This window comes from Argentina anserina, chromosome 6 (genome assembly GCF_933775445.1).
Source record: "Argentina anserina chromosome 6, drPotAnse1.1, whole genome shotgun sequence".
Classification (NCBI taxonomy): Eukaryota; Viridiplantae; Streptophyta; class Magnoliopsida; order Rosales; family Rosaceae; genus Argentina; species Argentina anserina.
The window spans coordinates 3,050,077-3,068,357 of NC_065877.1; the positions used below are offsets into that span (position 1 = coordinate 3,050,077).

At 40.7% G+C, this 18,281-nt stretch overlaps 2 protein-coding genes and 1 long non-coding RNA gene across 5 annotated transcripts in view; 2 read left to right on the forward strand and 1 right to left on the reverse strand.

Moving 5' to 3' along the window:
- Window positions 1–18,281, forward strand: part of LOC126797663 (uncharacterized) — a 251,411-nt gene that overhangs the window by 161,949 nt on the left and 71,181 nt on the right. The gene's annotated exons all lie outside the window — the stretch shown is intronic.
- LOC126800923 (F-box/kelch-repeat protein At3g06240-like) lies at window positions 944–2,170 on the forward strand. Its single transcript, XM_050528354.1, has one exon. It carries the CDS (start codon window positions 944–946, stop codon window positions 2,168–2,170), a length of 1,227 nt encoding a protein of 408 aa, XP_050384311.1.
- Window positions 11,035–15,026, reverse strand: LOC126797670 (uncharacterized). Of its 3 annotated transcripts, XR_007672457.1 has the most exons (7): window positions 14,791–15,026; window positions 14,504–14,628; window positions 13,705–13,805; window positions 12,127–12,260; window positions 11,782–11,846; window positions 11,577–11,675; window positions 11,035–11,483 (listed from the first exon to the last, which is right to left on the reverse strand). It is a non-coding gene; the product is annotated as an uncharacterized LOC126797670 (long non-coding RNA). The 3 variants fall into 3 exon arrangements; XR_007672456.1 differs by lacking the exon at window positions 14,791–15,026 and having other exon boundaries at window positions 14,504–14,729; XR_007672458.1 differs by lacking the exons at window positions 11,782–11,846; window positions 14,791–15,026 and having other exon boundaries at window positions 14,504–14,729.

An 18,281-nucleotide genomic window follows, 5' to 3' on the forward strand; every position in this document is an offset into this window, starting at 1 on the left:
GTACCTATATATGCATCTAAGCCCTAGAAAACTAGGGCTTAATTTTGTTGTTGTTTGAGATCTTGCAGTCTTGGTCTAGCTAAAACACGGAAGTAACCAAAGAAAAGGGGACGTACGTCCGAGAGGCAGCCAAAACAAGAAGATGGCCGCGCTAGGGTTGGTGTCTCACTCTATGGCAGTCATGCATTCTGATTCGATAGTGCATATGAATCATCGGAAGTAATCTCCTAGTGCAAGTATGAACTCATCCCTATTGATATAAGAAAATTTCATATATATTTTTCGTTCTTGCTCAAAACACCCTCGCGGGCCACTTAAGTAAAACAACTAAGCTAGTTTAAAGGTGAAAAGCGTAAGAATTAGCCCATGTCATAGTGTACCTTTGACACAAACTTGTAGAGATCGAGAAGCTGTCTGATTTTCTATTTAATATAAAAGCAAAAGTCGCGTTGGTGCTACGTATGTTTTTATTAACAGTGATGCATTGTATGTTTCTTCTTCTAAAGCCTAGGTCCCAATCAGTGAGTGGCTTGATTTTCCGGCATAATTTCCTCCATGCATTGGTTAGCACAATAACTACAAATGAGGGGACCTAATTCAACGTAGTAGAGAGAGGAAGGAGCATGTTACGGAGTTTTTCTTTCCCAGCCTCAACTCGCAAGGGACTTTTTTACCTCAATTTTTTTATCGTCTCCCGACTACACATTCAATCATTGTCCTCAAATAATACAAACGTTCCCTAGTCAGAAATTCTTCATTGATCAAGAAACAACCAATTTGACAAAGAAAAAGCAAACTCATGATATGGAGATGGCTAATGTGCTAACAACGTACATGGCATGTAAGAGTTATTTAAGAGTCATCACATGAAGCAGAACCCTATCCGTTAAGACAACGAATCCTATTACTTCAAGAACACAGACAGCGGCAGGAAAAGAGGCACATGGCGAAGCTCAGCAAATTGTCGGAAGAGATGGTCGGTCATTTCCTTTCGAGATTGCCACCTAAAGCATTGATGCGCTTCAAATGTATTCAGAAGTCGTGGTGCAAACTGATAACTTCTCCCAGCTTTATAGCCAGCAACCTTTCTGTTTCCAGGAACAACAAGTTTGCTTCAACAACTAGCATCCTTTTCAAGCGTACCGTCCTCAAGGATAAGAAGGATGAGAATGATATATTTAATGTCCTTAGGGACAACAACAATGATAGGAGACACATTTTTGTTTCTTTACTTGATCTTTTTATCGATCAAGATGGTGATGACCAGAATCATCACTCTGTTGTCGACAACCTTATTGTTCCACTTCCTTTAAGCAATTGTCCCTTTAGTTTACAAGTTGCAGGGCACTGTGACGGGGTTATTTGTCTTGTTAATACTGTTCTTGAGGATGTTGCATTTTGCAATCCAGCGATCAAGGAACTCAAATTTCTTCCTAGGTCCCCCCTTCTTCTTCCTCGCAGACATCCAGATGATATTCACGGCATCGAAACGGATGTAAATGCAGTCGGATTTGGCTATGATTCTAAAACTCAAGAGTACAAGATTGTCAGAACTATAAATTTTATTACAGGGATTTGTTATACACTAGATCCTAAAGCAGAAGTGTTCACATTGGGTTCTCAGTCTTGGAGAGAGATCAAAATTGATAACGATATTCATTGCTTTTGGACTCCTTCATTTGAGTTACACTTCAAGGGGATATATTACTGGAGTGCACTAAGTTATCCAACTCCAGGAGAAGATCAGGAATCCATCTTTACATTCAATATGAGTGAAGAGACATTTGAAGAGTTACCGGTTCCAGATAATACTCATCCCAGAGACGGAGTTGTTAAGTACCTTGCTGTGTGGAAAGAGTCTGTTGTTCTTATTTCTTGTCAAGGGGACGATGATCCTAAATCCTTCGATATATGGCAAATGGATGACTCTAATGGTGTTAAAGGTTGGACTAAACAGTTGGCTATTGGACCTGTAACATGCGAGATTCCCTTGGTATTTTGGAAGAGTGATGAACTCCTTTTGGTTCTCTCGGATGGAAGTGTAGTCTCCTATCACCTTGGTAACAAAACTATAAAGCATCTTCCGATTCATGGCGTGGAAGATCCCCAATACATTCATGCTGTTGTTTACGTAAATAGTTTGATTTCGATGGGTGAAGGGAGATCATAAGGTTGAGGCATGTATAAATACTTCTAAAACATGATATGGCCAAGAAATGGATCGGAGTCACAATTTTAATCTTATACATGTTTGTTGTACAAATAATTGCCTTCAAACAAGGGGAAATTAAGAATAAGAATATAGACGAGCAAAATTGCTAAAAACATTATACATGCATGCATGTCATGCGGTAACGTCAACAATATTACGTCTTTTTTATTTTTCCTTCCGGATGTATTCATCGTATTGTTTTAAAAAGCGAAGACGTATCCCAATGTGTTTTCTTGAGTCTTAGAATTTGAGGCGCAAAAGGCGTAAGCCTTATGTTATAAAAAATTAGTAGTTAAATGTGTAAATATATAATTATACAAATACAAAAGGACAAATATACATAAGAACTTACTGATGCAGGATGAAATAATTGTGTATTATTGAATGATATGGTGGCCTATATATAGGCATTTACAAAACCACAATATCGTAGGATTCGGAGTCCTAATCTATTACGGAGATGCTAATCTATCTCCTAACAGGAAACCTATTAGGCTAAGACACACATAAAGGTAGAATAGTAATTCTCCCGGAACACTCCCCCTTGTGTCGCATGCCTAGGTTGTATGGTGCACATATCGTTGCCTCGGTAAAAACCTTGTCAAGCAAAACAAAAACCTCTTGGGTAAAACAAAAGCTTGATCGAAGGGAAAAAGAGCACAACGCACCAACTACTTAAGGATCTTAACATGTGATGTAGACTCCCCCTGAAGTCTACCAAACTCTAGTGTTCCGATAAACGACGCATGCCAATGCTCTTCACATGTTTCACAAAAGTAGATTTAGGCAAAGACTTGGTGAACAAATCCGCAACATTGGATTCTGAACTCACTTGATTGATCTGAACATTCAAGAACTTCTGTTGTTGAACGTTGTAGAAGAACTTAGGCGAAATATGCTTGGTGTTGTCTCCCTTGATGAAACCTAACTTTGTCTGCTCTATACAAGCAGCATTATCTTCATAAATGCACGTAGGTTGATCAGTTGTAGAGACTAATCCACAAGAATCACGAATATGGCGAACAAGTGATCGTAGCCAAACACATTCTTTAACTGCTTCATGGAGAGCGATGATCTCCGCGTGATTCGAAGAAGTAGCAACAAGAGTTTGCTTTGTGGATCTCCAAGATATCGCCGTATTCCCAATGGTAAACACATAACCGGTTTGAGAACGAGTCTTGTGAGGGTCAGAGAGGTACCCTGCGTCGGCATAACCAACTAACAAGTTGTTTGGAGTCTTTGCATCGGGGGAAAGAGATGCACGGGACCGGTTGCTGCTCTCGGCACCGCGCACAGTCTCCACGCCATGGCGGCCGGCGGCGTCGCTGCGGCGTACGGCGGCAAGGCCGGGGTCGGCGACGGCGGTGGTGTGGGGAGATACCGTGGCGGTGTTCTCTCTGTAATAGGGGTAGAACAATCCCATGTCAAGGGAACCTTTCAAGTATCGAAACAAATGCTTGATTCCATTTCAATGACGTAGCGTAGGCGCGGAGCTAAATCTAGCTAATAAGTTCACTGCGAAAGATATGTCCGGTCTAGTGCATTGAGCAAGATACAATAGTGCCCCAATCGCACTAAGGTATGGAACTTCAAGACCAAGAACTTCTTCATCATCCTCTTTAGGACGGAAGGGATCCTTCTTGATATCTAGACTTCGGACGACCATGGGAGTAGACAATGGACTGCATAGATCCATATTGAAACGTCGAAGCATCTTCTGCGTGTAATTTGACTGATGCACTAAGATGCCGTCGGCCCTGTGCACAAGCTCAAGGCCGAGACAGAATTTCGTCCTCCCTAGGTCTTTCATCTCAAATCCGACTTCAAATAAGACACGGTCTCTTCAATCTCATCAAGAGTACCGATTATGTTCATGTCATCAACGTAGACTGCAACGATGACGAATCCAGAATTTGTCTTTCGTATGAACACGCATGGGCATAGTTCATCATTCTTGTAACCCCATCTCACCAAGTATTGATGCAACCGATTGTACCACATTCTTCCGGATTGCTTTAACCCGTACAATGAACGACGTAATCTGACTGCATGAGCACTCCGTGGTCTGGAGGCACTTGATGGAGGTAAAGGTAGTCCCTCTGGAGCTTTCATGTATATCTATGCGTCAAGATCCCCATAGAGATAAGCTGTGACCACATCCATAAGCTGCATGTTTAGTCTTTCGGACACTACCAGACTAATAAGGTAGCGGAAGGTAATGATATCCATAACAGGAGAATAAGTCTCTTCATAGTCAATACCAGGTCGTTGTGAGAATCCTTGCGCCACGAGTCTTGCCTTATAGCGCACGATCTCGTTCATCTCATTACGCTTACGAACGAAGACCCATTTATGTCCAACAAGTTTGACATCTCTTGGAGTCAATTCAACCTTTCCGAAGACTTCTCGCTTCGCTAATGAGTCAAGTTCTGCCTGGATTGCTTCCTTCCACTTCGGCCAATCTGCTCTACGTTCGCATTCAGCTACAGAGCGAGGTTCAACGTCGTCTTCAGATATGATCTCATGTGCGACGGAATAAGCGAAAACGTCATCAATGCATGTAGTGGCTCGGTTTCGGACCGACTGCTCACTTGTGTAGTTCACTGAGATTTCGTTGTTCTCTGGCATCAAACAAGGATCCATAGCGTCCCACGGTAACACTTGAGTTGATTCATGGACATAGCTGTAATCAGAGACAACTTCATACGATGGTGATTCATCGTTGATGACGCGCTGTGCCTAAGTCATTCGCTTCTTTCTAGGTTTTGAATCCCTAGAGTTTATCGGTCTCCCCCTTTTCCTTTGAGGAGCCGAGGCCGAAGCTGCTCCATGCCGGGCCATCTCGGCATCGTCGCCACAAGGGGCGTCGGCAATACCACGGCGTACGGTGGTGCCGCCGCCGGCCTCCGTCCCACTGTCAGGGGCGGTGCCAACGTTGCTAGGTCCAGGAGCTTGTCTTCCACGCCCGTATTTCGGGACATCCAATCGTGCCGGTACGTTCGCAGCGGGTATGTTTGATCTCGTCACTTTAGCAATATCTACAAAGCCGTCGGGCATCGAATCCGCGACTTTCTGGAGGTCGATAATGCGTTGCACTTCTAACTCGCTTTGAGCAATGAGGGGATCATAATGAGACATAGTGGGGACACACCACGTCAATTCCTGACGTTCATTCCAGTTGATAACATTTCCATCTCCCCTTAACGACGGGAAGCATGTCTCATCAAAGTGACAATCTGCAAATCTTGCAGTAAAGAGATCTCCAGTGGTTGGTTCTAAGTAGCGGACAATCGTTGGGGAATTATAGCCAACATAGATACCTAATCGTCTCTGAGGACCCATCTTAGTATGCAGCGGAGGCGTAATAGGCACATAAACGGCGCAACCAAAGATGCGTAAGTGTGAAATATTGGGTTCGTAACCAGTTACCATCTGGTACGCACTAAACGCTTGGTTAGCCGCGGGTCGGAAACGAATAAGTGTCGCTGCATGCAACACTGCATATCCCCACGCAGAGACCAGCAGGTTAGTACCCATAACCATTGCCCGAGCAACAAGCTGAATACGCTTGATGGTAGCCTCTGCTAGACCGTTCTGTGAATGAACATGAGGAACGAGATGTTCAACTTCGATCCCAATAGACATGCAGTAATCATCAAAAGTTTTGGAGGTGAATTCTCCAGCATTATCCAAACGAATGGATTTGATAGGATAATCGGGGTGGTGAGCCCGAAGTTTGATGATCTCAGCTAATAACTTAGCAAGTGCAGCATTCCTTGTGGATAGCAAAGCGACGTGTGACCAACGCGTCGATGCATCAACCAATACCATAAAATATCGAAAAGGTCCGCATTCTGGTTGAATAGGTCCACAAATGTCACCTTGGATACGTTATAAGAATGGAATGTTCTCGGTTGAAGCCTTAGCAAAAGAAGGACTTCCTTGAAATTTAGCAAGAGAACAAGCTTTGAAAAATGAGTGATGGGCATCAGAAATTGCCATGGAGGCATTTGAAAGCACGGGAGGCATCACAAGCTCCTGTGAAGGAGGGGATGCCGCCACCGACGGCATGAAAGCCGTGGAGCTGCCGAGTGAGGCATGCTCGGCCACACCATGCAGTGCATGGGTAGGCACAGCCTCACCGTGCGGAGCACGGGTGAGGTGATCCTCCAATCGCTTTCGGGACTTGAAAAATGGATGACCATGTGAATTCTTAAGAATTCTAATCATCATATCACGTCCAGGGTGCCCGAGGCGGGCATGCCAAAGCATATAAGAGTCCGAATCACAAAAGTTGCGTTCAACCGCATATGATTCAAAGATGCGGCGATGGCCTGCTTTCTCAGAGGTAACACAAAGATATTCCTCTCCATTCTCAACATAAGTATCGAGGTGAAAACCATTGGCACGTATGTCCTTAAAACTTAGCAAGGTGCGGGGAGACTTCGGCGCATAAAGAGCGTCTATGACGTTAAGAGTCGTACCATTAGGCAACATGAAAGAAGCAGTGCCTCTTCCTTGAATGATGGATTTCGAGCCAATCATTGTAGTCATCGAAGAAGTCGAAAACACTAGATCAGTGAACAACTGCCTGTGCCGTAGGACAGTGTGGGTGGTTCCGCAATCAGCTTAACATTCGATTTCACCGCGGGACATCTTTGAAGGTTTGTAGTATACGGAGTAGCTTCTCTTGAGCGAAGTCCTTGTTTGTGAATTTCACGTCTCTTGCGTGAATATGCGGGAGGAGCAATTTTGAATGCTTTGATGCGGGGACTTGCGGGGCAAAAAGGTGTTTTTGCGGAGCGAATGCGGAGGAGACCCTGCGGTGCTGCGGGGTTGCGTGCAGGGCCTGCGGGGCTGGCTGCAGGGGCTTGAATAGCATAACGATCTTGAATAGCATACCTAAATATTGAATAGCATTTCAATACCTTAACGATGCCCGAATTAGGTGAAATTTTGTAGAGATGATCTTAAATAGCATACCTAAATATTGAATCAATTATAGTGAAAAAATTTGACCGAAAAGTGTGCTAAAATTGGAACTTCACTCTAAAATTTCAGAGTGAAGTTTCACTCTGGATAGTGACTGTATATATATATATATAAGCCTACAGGAAGCATAACGGTAAGTCGGTGAGGTCCGTCGACCACAATATATATGGATATAGACCTAAACAAGAAGAAGAAGAAGCTCCTGAATCAGCGCAGGGCCAAATCAGCAAAGAGGAAGAGTGAAGAGGTCGACAACATAATTAAGATTAGGGTCATCAGTCATCACCATCATTATAGTTAATTGCAAAGGTTGTTTTCTTTTATTTTTGTGATGTTGTCTTTGATACTTCAAACAGCAGTGGCTTATTATTTCAAGTACTCGAATTGTATACTCCTCCTCCTCCTCCTCCTCCCCCCTCCTCCTCCTTTATTGTTCTTTAAACACAATTGTTGAATTGCCTAATTAGTAGGGCTAGGTGAAAAAGACTCGTCATCAAATATATAATTTCGGACATGATTCCACCACAACTATACTGCGATTTTTTTCCCTGTTAGGTTTCCAAGTTAGTAGGCAACTAAGTGTCAATTATGGAGGGCGTATGATAGAGATTGGTGGGTTGGAGAAGACTGCGTTGTTGATCGCGAGTTCGCGACTTCCACACTCAAGCTAATATTTATGGTCTTGATTATAAAAGACTATAAAATAAGATAAAAACTCGTGTGTTTCTAATTCACGCTCACCGAATAAACCTTGAGATAAGTGTTCGAAATATTAGATGTATCGCCGATATTTAAAATCCGATATAATAAAAATATATCCGTTAATATTTACCGATCAACGCATAAAAGTTGATCAATAGCGATATATCGAGTTGACCTGATATTGACGTTTATTTTAATGAAACGGCGTCGTTTCGTGAACCTTCGACCTCTAACTCTGCTTCAGTTGAGAAGATAAGAAGAAGAAGAAGCTTGCTGTCGCCATACAAAGCATTCCCTCTTCCAAACCTTAACCTCAACCTCCACAACAACAACGCCAATGCGTTTCTCGCCGGACCCGGCCCTCCCGCTGTCGCCTCTATCGTTGTACCATCTCTCCTTCAACTAGGACCAGGCCTGTTTCGCCGTCCACACCGATCACGGTTTCTGGATCTACAATTGCAACCTGTTCCGTGAGCTCTTCCGCCGCGACTTCGACAACGGCGGCGGCATTGGCGTTGTGGAGATTCTCTTCCGCTGCAACATCCTCTCCATCGTCGGTGGCGGGCCCAATCCTCAGTACCCGACCAACAATGTCATGATTTGGGACGATCACCAGGGCCGCTACATCGGCATGCTCTTGTTCCGGCGAGTAGTATTGGGATGCTCATTCGGATGTTTAATAAAGTACTTGATGGCAGTTTGCTTCAAGAGGTATGCTTTCGATTTGTCTAGTTCAATTCATTGATGAGATTGTGACTGCCAATTTCGTGAGTAGGATAAATGTGGCATTGATTGATGATTCAATGCACTTTGTTATACAAATGTAGCTTCAAGTTCTTGAATTTCAAAGCTTTGTTGTGTTTATATTGTTCATTATGCGTGTCATTTTCTGGATTTTCATTTATCCCCCATATAATATGCTTGTTTGGAGGGGCGCAGACAGAGCTGAAATCTATAGTCTGGCATTCTCTTCTACTGCTCAATGGCTTGCAGTCTCGAGTGATGAGGGAACTATCCATGTTTTCAATCTGAAGGCTAATTCTGGATTAAGTGGAAAATGAGATGCATATTTCCTCTGATGCAAATATAGTTCCTTCATCATCAAACTCATCTCTTTCGTTCATTAGAGGTAAATGTTCCCCTTATTCTTTGTCGTGTCAATTTGGATAGCAAATATGTATTTTATGGTGAACAAATGGGTAGCACACGAGCACCTAAGATTTCTTTTTTCATAAGGTGTAAAACACTGGTGATTCATATATTATCAAAACCAAAATAGTTTGTTTTCTGAGGATTGATTTGGTGAATATTAACTAAAGAAGTAAGATCCATGTCCATATGCAAAATACCACATCTTCCGGTGATGTTGGAGTTGTAAGTTGGTTATTTGACTTATTTCTGGAGACTTCGATGATTAGTGTTACCGATTAGGTCAACTAAAGGGATTTAGTGGCAATTTCTTAATCTACAGGGACTAAAATGAAAATACGACTAGATTACATTGTCTAATTTGTAATTTAACCATTATTTTTCCATTATTTTTAAAGATAAGGGCAGTGTCAAGTTGGTGATTTTAATTGTGATGTGTTCCTACTTTTACTTGCGTGTTCTTTACCTACTTAATTTTAAGCATCTTATATATCAAATATCTCGAGGTTAATTGTTGTTTTGCTAGATGAATCGTACTTTATTCTTGACTGTATGAAACGATAGGACTGATCAATGTTTTGATCAGGAGGCAGGGAGTCATTCCGTTTTCGAAGACGATCGACGTCGGATGCCTGTGAGAAGGCGCGCGAGGTCGTTGGAGCAAAGAGCCCCCTTCTTCTTACGATGTGTGACGTTTGAGCGGAGGTATATAACATATGTCTCCCAGACGATATGCCTAGCTTGCTTGGTCTTCATGACAAATGATGTTTATGATCATGTTACCAAACCAATCAAGGCGGGAAAGAGAATGCGTTGACTGTACTATCGTTGTAATAGCCTTTAAGTAGCTAAGTATGAGCACTATCTTAGATGTTACATGTGTTTATGATTGTGTGATGTTTGGTTTCCGGAACTGTGGAAGGGGTTTTGTGTTTAAGTGGCATATCTTACGCACGGTGCTTTATGTTTTGTAATAAGTTGTATGTCGGAGTTGCTAATCTAATCTGTGTACCCTTTTCTTACAATCAAATGTAGTATCTAATCTCGGCAGTTCACTATTACTCTCATGAACTAGTTGATGTCAGATTCTCAGAAACATATGCCACTTCAGTATGGAACCTGTTAACACCACCCCTTGAACGGGGTGATCTCCAGCTTAATCTTCTCCTATTTCGGCTGTCGGACCGGTGGCCGGAATCTTAGCCAGCGTAGTTGGTGAGCAATCCGGTCCGGCTACTTCATTACATGCATGGGGATCATCATTAACGCCACCCACAGTGGCTCACTTAAATGACAGACGCTATGCGCTGGCGCACATTCTCACATTTGAAGAAGAGCTAAACACATTTCCCAATGCACCTTTAAATAGGTTGTCTAAAATACCTAAAAAGAGATAATGTATTCCTAAGTTCTAGACTCTCGAGTTTATCCCGCACCAGATTTTCCAACTTAAGCTTCAGAGGGTCGAAGGCCGACGCACTGCTGGTCATTTGACTTGTGTTGTGTGCAAGTCCCACGGAGCTGACACATCGGGATACACGGCTATGAGGTTAGGTCCCCCGGATTTAACACCCGTAACAGAACCACAACGCAGTAACCTAAATTTAGATCATATTAGATTCTTTACGAAATATAGAAAGAAGGCGGGCAACGGAAGTTTAAACAACTCAAGGGTTGCGTCACGGACAGTGTTTTGAGCTGTGAGGGTTTTGTTGAATAAGGCAAGAGCCAAAGGGAAGGAACAAGTCGTAATCACTACAGGAAAAATAGTAATTTACGGCGTGCAATTCAGTTTACAACGCGCAAAAGCACGTCGTAAACAATTTTTTATGACACGCCTTACACGCCGTAAATGTCTTTATGTTTTTTTTTTAGAAAATTGATTTAAATTAAAAGATCTTAATAATAGCCTGGAAACACATTACAATTAAGAGAAGAATAAATTTATATTCACTTGAATTAAATAATCATGTCAAATGTAAGGATACATATATAAAACAATACATACTTGGTCCTAATCAATCTATAAAAAACTATTTTCCAAAGAAATGAACCCAAAACATAAGCAATGAGGCCAGTGACCGGTGGATGCGCGGGTTTGGCTCCAGAGTCAAGCTCCAACTCAATCTGCTTATTCAACTATCGAAGCTGCTCCCAGATAACCTATGTGATAATAGCAGCGGCAAACCAAAAGTTATCATGAAGTGAAGACATGAGTTTCCTATATGAGAGACATAGACAAATGACGGTAGCTCTTATTAAATGAAAGTGGTGTATGACACTAATTAAACATTTTGTGGTCATATCAAGAAAAATAAGGCGACAGAATTTGACATGTCTTCTTGGTGAATAAGTATTCTTTGGGGCTGATATAGGTTCGAGGGGTAGGCTTCAAATGGTTCCGCATAAATTCTTTATTGCCCTGAACCTGCACATGTACATAAAGGGTTTACATTAGCACTAAATTATCACTTCTTTACAATTTCCAGGAAAAGACGACTAATAGTGAAAACCAACAGACCTTAGTTTTTACACATATATTGACATTGCTATCACTTCCCAAGTCATTGAATATACCAGAGCAAATAGCCTCTGTAACAAGCTGCACCCATTCATCTCTCTGCATCAAAGAACATAAACAAGAAGTTAGAAAAACTGAAAAGTGTACAGTGCATTGCCTGTAATCTAAAACAAAGATATCATGAACTAGCATTTCTAACTGTGACCTCTTAGCAAGTTTTACAAATATGATGGTGCGGTCCTGTTCACCTCATCGACAGACGACAGCTTACTACAGAGAAAACAGTGAGAGAGACATAAATAAAGAAATGTAGAGACATATCCTAGAAATGATAGGACAACATATAACTTCATTGATCTATGTATGGAGATAGATAGAAGTGCAATTTGCTTTCTTCACTATAGTACTTGAATGCTAGTATTGGCTCCATTGACCTATGCCCAATTCTATTGCAGAGTTTATGAACGATAGATACATTGAAATGTAAATCATCTCTAAGCTGGTAATATTAATGCAGGGAAAGATGAAGCATGCAAAGAAGTGCACTTACCATATATATAGTAGCATTGTGTACGTTCGATCTGCAAGTCCAGTCAGGTTGTTCTTGCTTAACTATCGGACCTTACTTTAATGCTAGCTAGTCCTGGCTTCCTTTAATTGAAACAACGAAGGAACCAAGCCGACCTATAGATGCATGCATGTATGGAGGCTAAGTACACTGATAGATGTAAAATAAATCATCAAGCAAATCATTCGATATATTATTGTGCATATGATTCTAAAAACACTACACTTTGATTTTTATTTTTCTATATTAAAAAAATGATCATCTCTTCTATGAAAGCATGATCAACCCTGAGAATAGGCAAAGTCAAACATGATCATCTCTTCTATATATGCAAACAAACTAATTAAACTAGCTAGCTGCATTCTATCAAATCTCCCAGCCACTGTGTGAAGGCTACAGAGATCCAACTTTTAAGTCTTCCTGGAGACATTGCTTACAAGCATTGGCTTCAAAACTGAAAAGTGTACAGTGCATCGCCTGTAATCTAAAACAAAGATATCATGAACTAGCATTTCCAACTGTGACTGCAGAAGCAATAAAGCTTACTGTGTGTCACATCCTGAATTGGAATATAACCAGTATATTAGGATTAGAAGGAGATTAACAAGTGAATATATCGATTAAGTTTCGCTCGGACACTCAGTATTTTTTGAACAAGTGAATACATTTTTTCGACAAATCAAATGCATTCATGAATTAAAATGATAACTCTGTACATTTTCCGCGAAAATAAATAAAGTTATACAACAAAAATGTGGAAGGTAACTTTAATGCCACCGGCCCAAAACTAAATATTTGACAACCCAAAAACTAAATAAATGTGGTAAGAAAACAAAAGAGTCGACATGGGGGAAACTTTACTCGAAAACATTAGTAATAAAGATGAGAAAGGAAGACACAAAGGCGCACAAAACGCTAGCTCTCAAACTGGACTTCTAGCTTCATAAATAACAAGTAAACCTGCAAGAACACTATAGTAGGGGTGACCGTTGTCCTCGCATGCCGAGTAGGGGCAGTCCGGCCCATGAGGTTTGAAAAACGGGTAAGGATGTAAAATAATCTCTATAGAAAGGTTGAGGGTATTTTCGAGATCTCAGATAAAACATTTAACGAAAACATGCAAATTTGGGAACACATCATGCTAAAACATTTTCGACGCGCCAAAGGTAGGGTAAGGCAAATTCAACTACAAACAATGCTCGACCGATCCTAGTGACTAAATAGTTGAGGGCAACTACATGAATATTATAATAACAGAGTAGCGAGAGTGTCTATTTAAATGGAATGTCTTAAATAGTATAGAAAAGAATGGATCCAAAATAAATAGGGCATTGCCCCTCCGGAGGTTCACGATCATCGACACCCGTAGGATTACCTAGAATGCAAGACTTCCGTCACTCTTAGGTCAACACATGCGAGGATTCATTACTTACCATATCTCGAAATCTTGCATAGTTTCGGGTTTTCACAATAATTAATGCATAATAAACAATTAACCGAGAACTAGACTATACATTTATAATTGGCCCAAAATCAACATAGGAGGGTTAGCTCCCCTACCTGGAATGATATGCAGAATCCTAGCCAATATCCAAATCTCAACACATAGTTGCACTGCTGCTCTAAGTTTCAAACGATCATGCTTGCTCGAAACATCTTCTCTGAATCCATGAAGTATAAGAGAGTCAACACCAAAATCGAATATCAAAAGTAAGTTGACTCGATCCTTTTTCCTAGTTTGAACAGGAAAGTCAACCTTTGACTTTGTGTTGACCAAGTCTTTCCTACGTTGGCCAACCTTGATCAATACTCAACTAATTCTCGAATGCTCGAAAATAGTCCAACTATAATTACCGTACAATATTAAGCATGTTTTACACTTAAACATACCCCAAACCGTATCAACAACATTATTATTTTACCGATACATTTTTAAGTTAGACGAGTCCTCAATTCTCGAACCGGGCGAGAATCTGAACTAACATTAGTCGTAACTAAACGTTACGTTCGTCGCTATTTTAAATAAACTAGGTTTTTACCAAATTATCTTAAGTAAAAGTAAAACCGTTAAAATCATTTAGTAAATAGAAAAAGGTAACTTATGATAAACCGTAGAAGTAAACAGTAATTTGGAAACAATAAATCTGTCAGGGGCATTTCAGTAATTTCACCATCACGGTAAAACAGTAAAAGGGTAACACTAAAAAGGTAAAAAGATAAAAACCCATTTTTTCATAACTCTAGCTACCAAATTCAACTCCGATCAACAGAAAACCAACATGCAGTACACCCTAACACTTCACAACAACAAAACAAGCAAACGTTTTTAACCAAGGAGGCTATGGATTGGATTTGCTACCTTCACAAATAGAAATGAAGATGACCAGTCATGTCGTACTCTTCCAGGATCGGTTTTGAGCCGCTCTAGTTGCTTCAATCTTCTTCCAAGACTCCTAGCGAGTTATGAGGTTTCTGGGTTCAACTCTTCATCACCAGATCACCCAAGATGGAAGGGAACGGTCGTGGGGCACCATGACAGGAGTAAGAACCCGAGAGAGAGAGAGAGAAGAAAATTGAGATTAGACTCAAATCAATAGAAAGCAAGGATAAACTGAATTGGGTCTTGAAGGGACGGTTCAAGCTTACCATAATATGTTTTAAATGCTGCTAGGGCTCCACTACACCGTTGAGATGGCGGAGGAGGACGACGACATACATGGTGGTGAAGTTGCAGAAGAGGGAGAAACCAAGTAAGATTTCAATCCGTGAAATTGAAGACAAAAATGAATTGGGAATCAGGATTCAAGGCTAGGCTTACCACATTGAGGGCTACAGCTTGGCGGAGCTCTTGCAATCACCAAAACTCTTTCAAATTGCTCGGTTTGCCTCAAGACCGATTTTGGGAAAAACATGAATGTTTGTGTGATCGAAAGATATGAAAAGGAGGAGGAAGGAGAGGTAGGGGTGCGCACGGGATGGGACGGGACGAGGCTCGTTCCACGTCTCATCCCACTCTTTTGAATCGGGACGTGATGAGGGTTTTTAAGAATGCATCCCACACGGAATTAATCCCGGTTGAGACGGGATGAGATCGAGACAGGACGGGATCGGGACGGGACAAATCCCACCATCCTATGAAATTAAATAAAAACCTATATTTTTACTTTTCATTAACAAAGTAACATTTAATAATGAAATTTCAACCACAAAAATTCATATTATGTTCAAAATATTATAATTTACCATTATTATTTGAGTTGATATAATTTTGGAGTTATTAAGAACATAAATTAGTTTCATTTTGATACAATATATAAGAATTTTTAAGTTTTCATTAAATGTGGGACGGGACGGGACGAGCGGGATAGAAATTATTCGTCCCACGTCTCATCCCACTATTATGAAACGGGATGAGATTAGGACGGAACATACATTTTTAGACCTTTGTCTCGTCCCGTCCCTATGAATTTCGGGACAAGATCGAGATTTCCGTTTTTTATGCTCACCCCTAAGGAGAGGTGAATTTGATAGTGGGACTGCACGTACCATTCTCGCCGGAACGACGACGACAGTGGGAGGAAAAGGTGATGGGTGTGGTGCTCGGTGGAGAGTGGAGACTGTGCCTCTGTCGAAATATCGCAGAGAGTCTTGATACCGCCAGGAACAAATTCTAAGGTTAAGTAAAAGAAATTGGGCTTGGGTCTTGGGCTTCTCCCATGCCCAAAGTCTAAAACCCAAAACTGAAAAAAGAAATAACTATTTTCCGAAAAATACTTTAAAACAAAGTGATTTTTTTTTAAACAATCCGGGTGTCAGAAAAATATTCTGAATACATTTCTGAACTTGTGGCGATGTGTAGTTTAATATCGACGTAGTAAACAACATACTCAAAAATTATGCTAAATGTCGATTTGTTAGTCCTAATGCGTTAATTGAGATTAGAAATCCCGGGTAGAACAGTGTGCAAATGAGGGCCGGTGAAATCAACACCCCCGAGCACCAGTGAGCTGACCATGTTTAGAAAAAAAAACAGAACGGTAACAGATTAAGAACAACGTTATGATGGTACTATTGAGAAATTATCATGCGACTCTAAACAAATGGTAGAAACATATATCAGTAAGCAAATCTTAATATTAACCCAACAATGGTGTTTCCCGTCTTCGTAAATGGAGGTAGTTGAACCCCATTCTTCGAGCATAGCATTTCTTTTTCACAGATCAAAACTAAATACACCCCTATGAGGAACATCAATAGCCGATTTTTTCATCTTACAATTTCAATTGAAAACCTGCAAACAAATTATATTTTCTAATCAATTTCCTGACCTGAACCATATATCGATTCCAATTCTCTATGCATAAGAACATAAACACGTATTGTTCCACCTTAATTAGCTACTAAACTACTCAACCTTAAGCAAAGCAAAACATACTCAATTGGGGCTATTCTCCGAAAGCATAAATTAAGCATATTATGTTAAATTAGAGACCAAAATAATGCAAGAAGAACAAGTAATCAATGATCAAGAAGATTAGAAGAGCATGAACAATTTTTGGTACTTGGCAGCAAGAGTCCCCACTGTAGAAAACGATGGAAATTCTGAGCCTCTTTCAGGCCTCCTCCACCATCGAAGGTTCTCCCGCAGTTTCCACGATCAACTCATCGATTTGGTCTGAGCTATCACCAAACCAAAACCATAATCCTAACCCTCCGATTCAGAGTGGTGACATGTAATGCGAAGAAAACCTTCAATTTCTCAATCAACACACTAATGAGAAACCAAATCAACCGATATTAAAAATTGGACACAATTGACTCATGCGAAAATTGCAATCCAAAACCCTAGAAAGCAAAGCCAATTGTTCTGGTTTGGTATAAGGTGAGGACGAGGGTTTGGAGTACGAATCTGACCTGTGTGGACTCGAGTGCTGGGAGTGGACCACTCGCGGTAGAGCGTCTACCGTCTCGTCTCACGGCGGTGTGTCTCCGTTCCCGATTTGATGTATCACGATGGTGATGGGGAGGAGAAATAAGAGAGAGACATAAAAGGAGATCAGGAAATTTGAAGTTGTGATGCGAAAGAAAATTTTAATTTTAGCTTATACCGACGAAGTTTACATAAAGTCAAAACATGGAAATATCATTATGAAAATGCATGTTTTATGGCGTGCTTTTAAAGTGCGTCGTTAATAATACCTTTTACGGCGCGCGTTAATGCACGTCGTAAAAATTGCGCCTTAAAAAAAACAGTTTTCTTGTAATGAATTGTTACATTAAGTAATGAACATACTCAATGTTAGATTATACGGTTGCAATAATTTAGATAGCCGATGTGGCCAACATGTGGAGAATGATCAACTGTTGCAAGTTATCAACCCGCGAGATCATCAATGTCGAAAAATGATGTAAATTACAAACATGTGAGGTGAGATAAATTGGATTCTTGAGAAATTAGACCGATGAAACACCATGTCGTGTTGTAATAAATTCTGTTTATGCATTTTTTTGTGTTTAGAGTTTAGAGCTCAAAGTTTAATTTAGTGCTCACCGTTCCTTAAGTGATGATTTAGTTTTGATTTTAGCATTCTCCACAATCCACATGTTAACTTAATTGATTGTGTATTCATGTTCTTGTCATAGTGACTCTGGGACTATTTAAACCTATAAATCTTATCTTTTTTGGAAATGGATTGTATACAACGGCGAGTTCCTCCACTGACGAATCTCCACCGTTGATTTGGGCACATAAATTAATTGTAAAAAATTGCGCCTAGTCACTCGGTTGGTTACGCGTGTGAGGGTCGGCTAGACAGAACCTAGTCATCTTCATATGAGGACGGTGGGGTGCTATGTGCAAACCGGGCGCGTTGTTTGAACGCGCTATTAACTTATGATGGTGCATGTAATCTAGGGTGCCTGGAATACACTCTATGTTTTTTATGTTTAAACTCAGGGGTGGCAATGGTATAAATTACCATTCCAACCAATTTGTATACCAACCGTACCAAATGCGTTGGTATACCAAATACTCGATACGTGATACACGATGTGGTATATTATATTGTATGTTAAAGTTTGTACGGTAGGTGGTATGAGTTTTCCGTATACTATGATATATTGTACCTACCGACTTA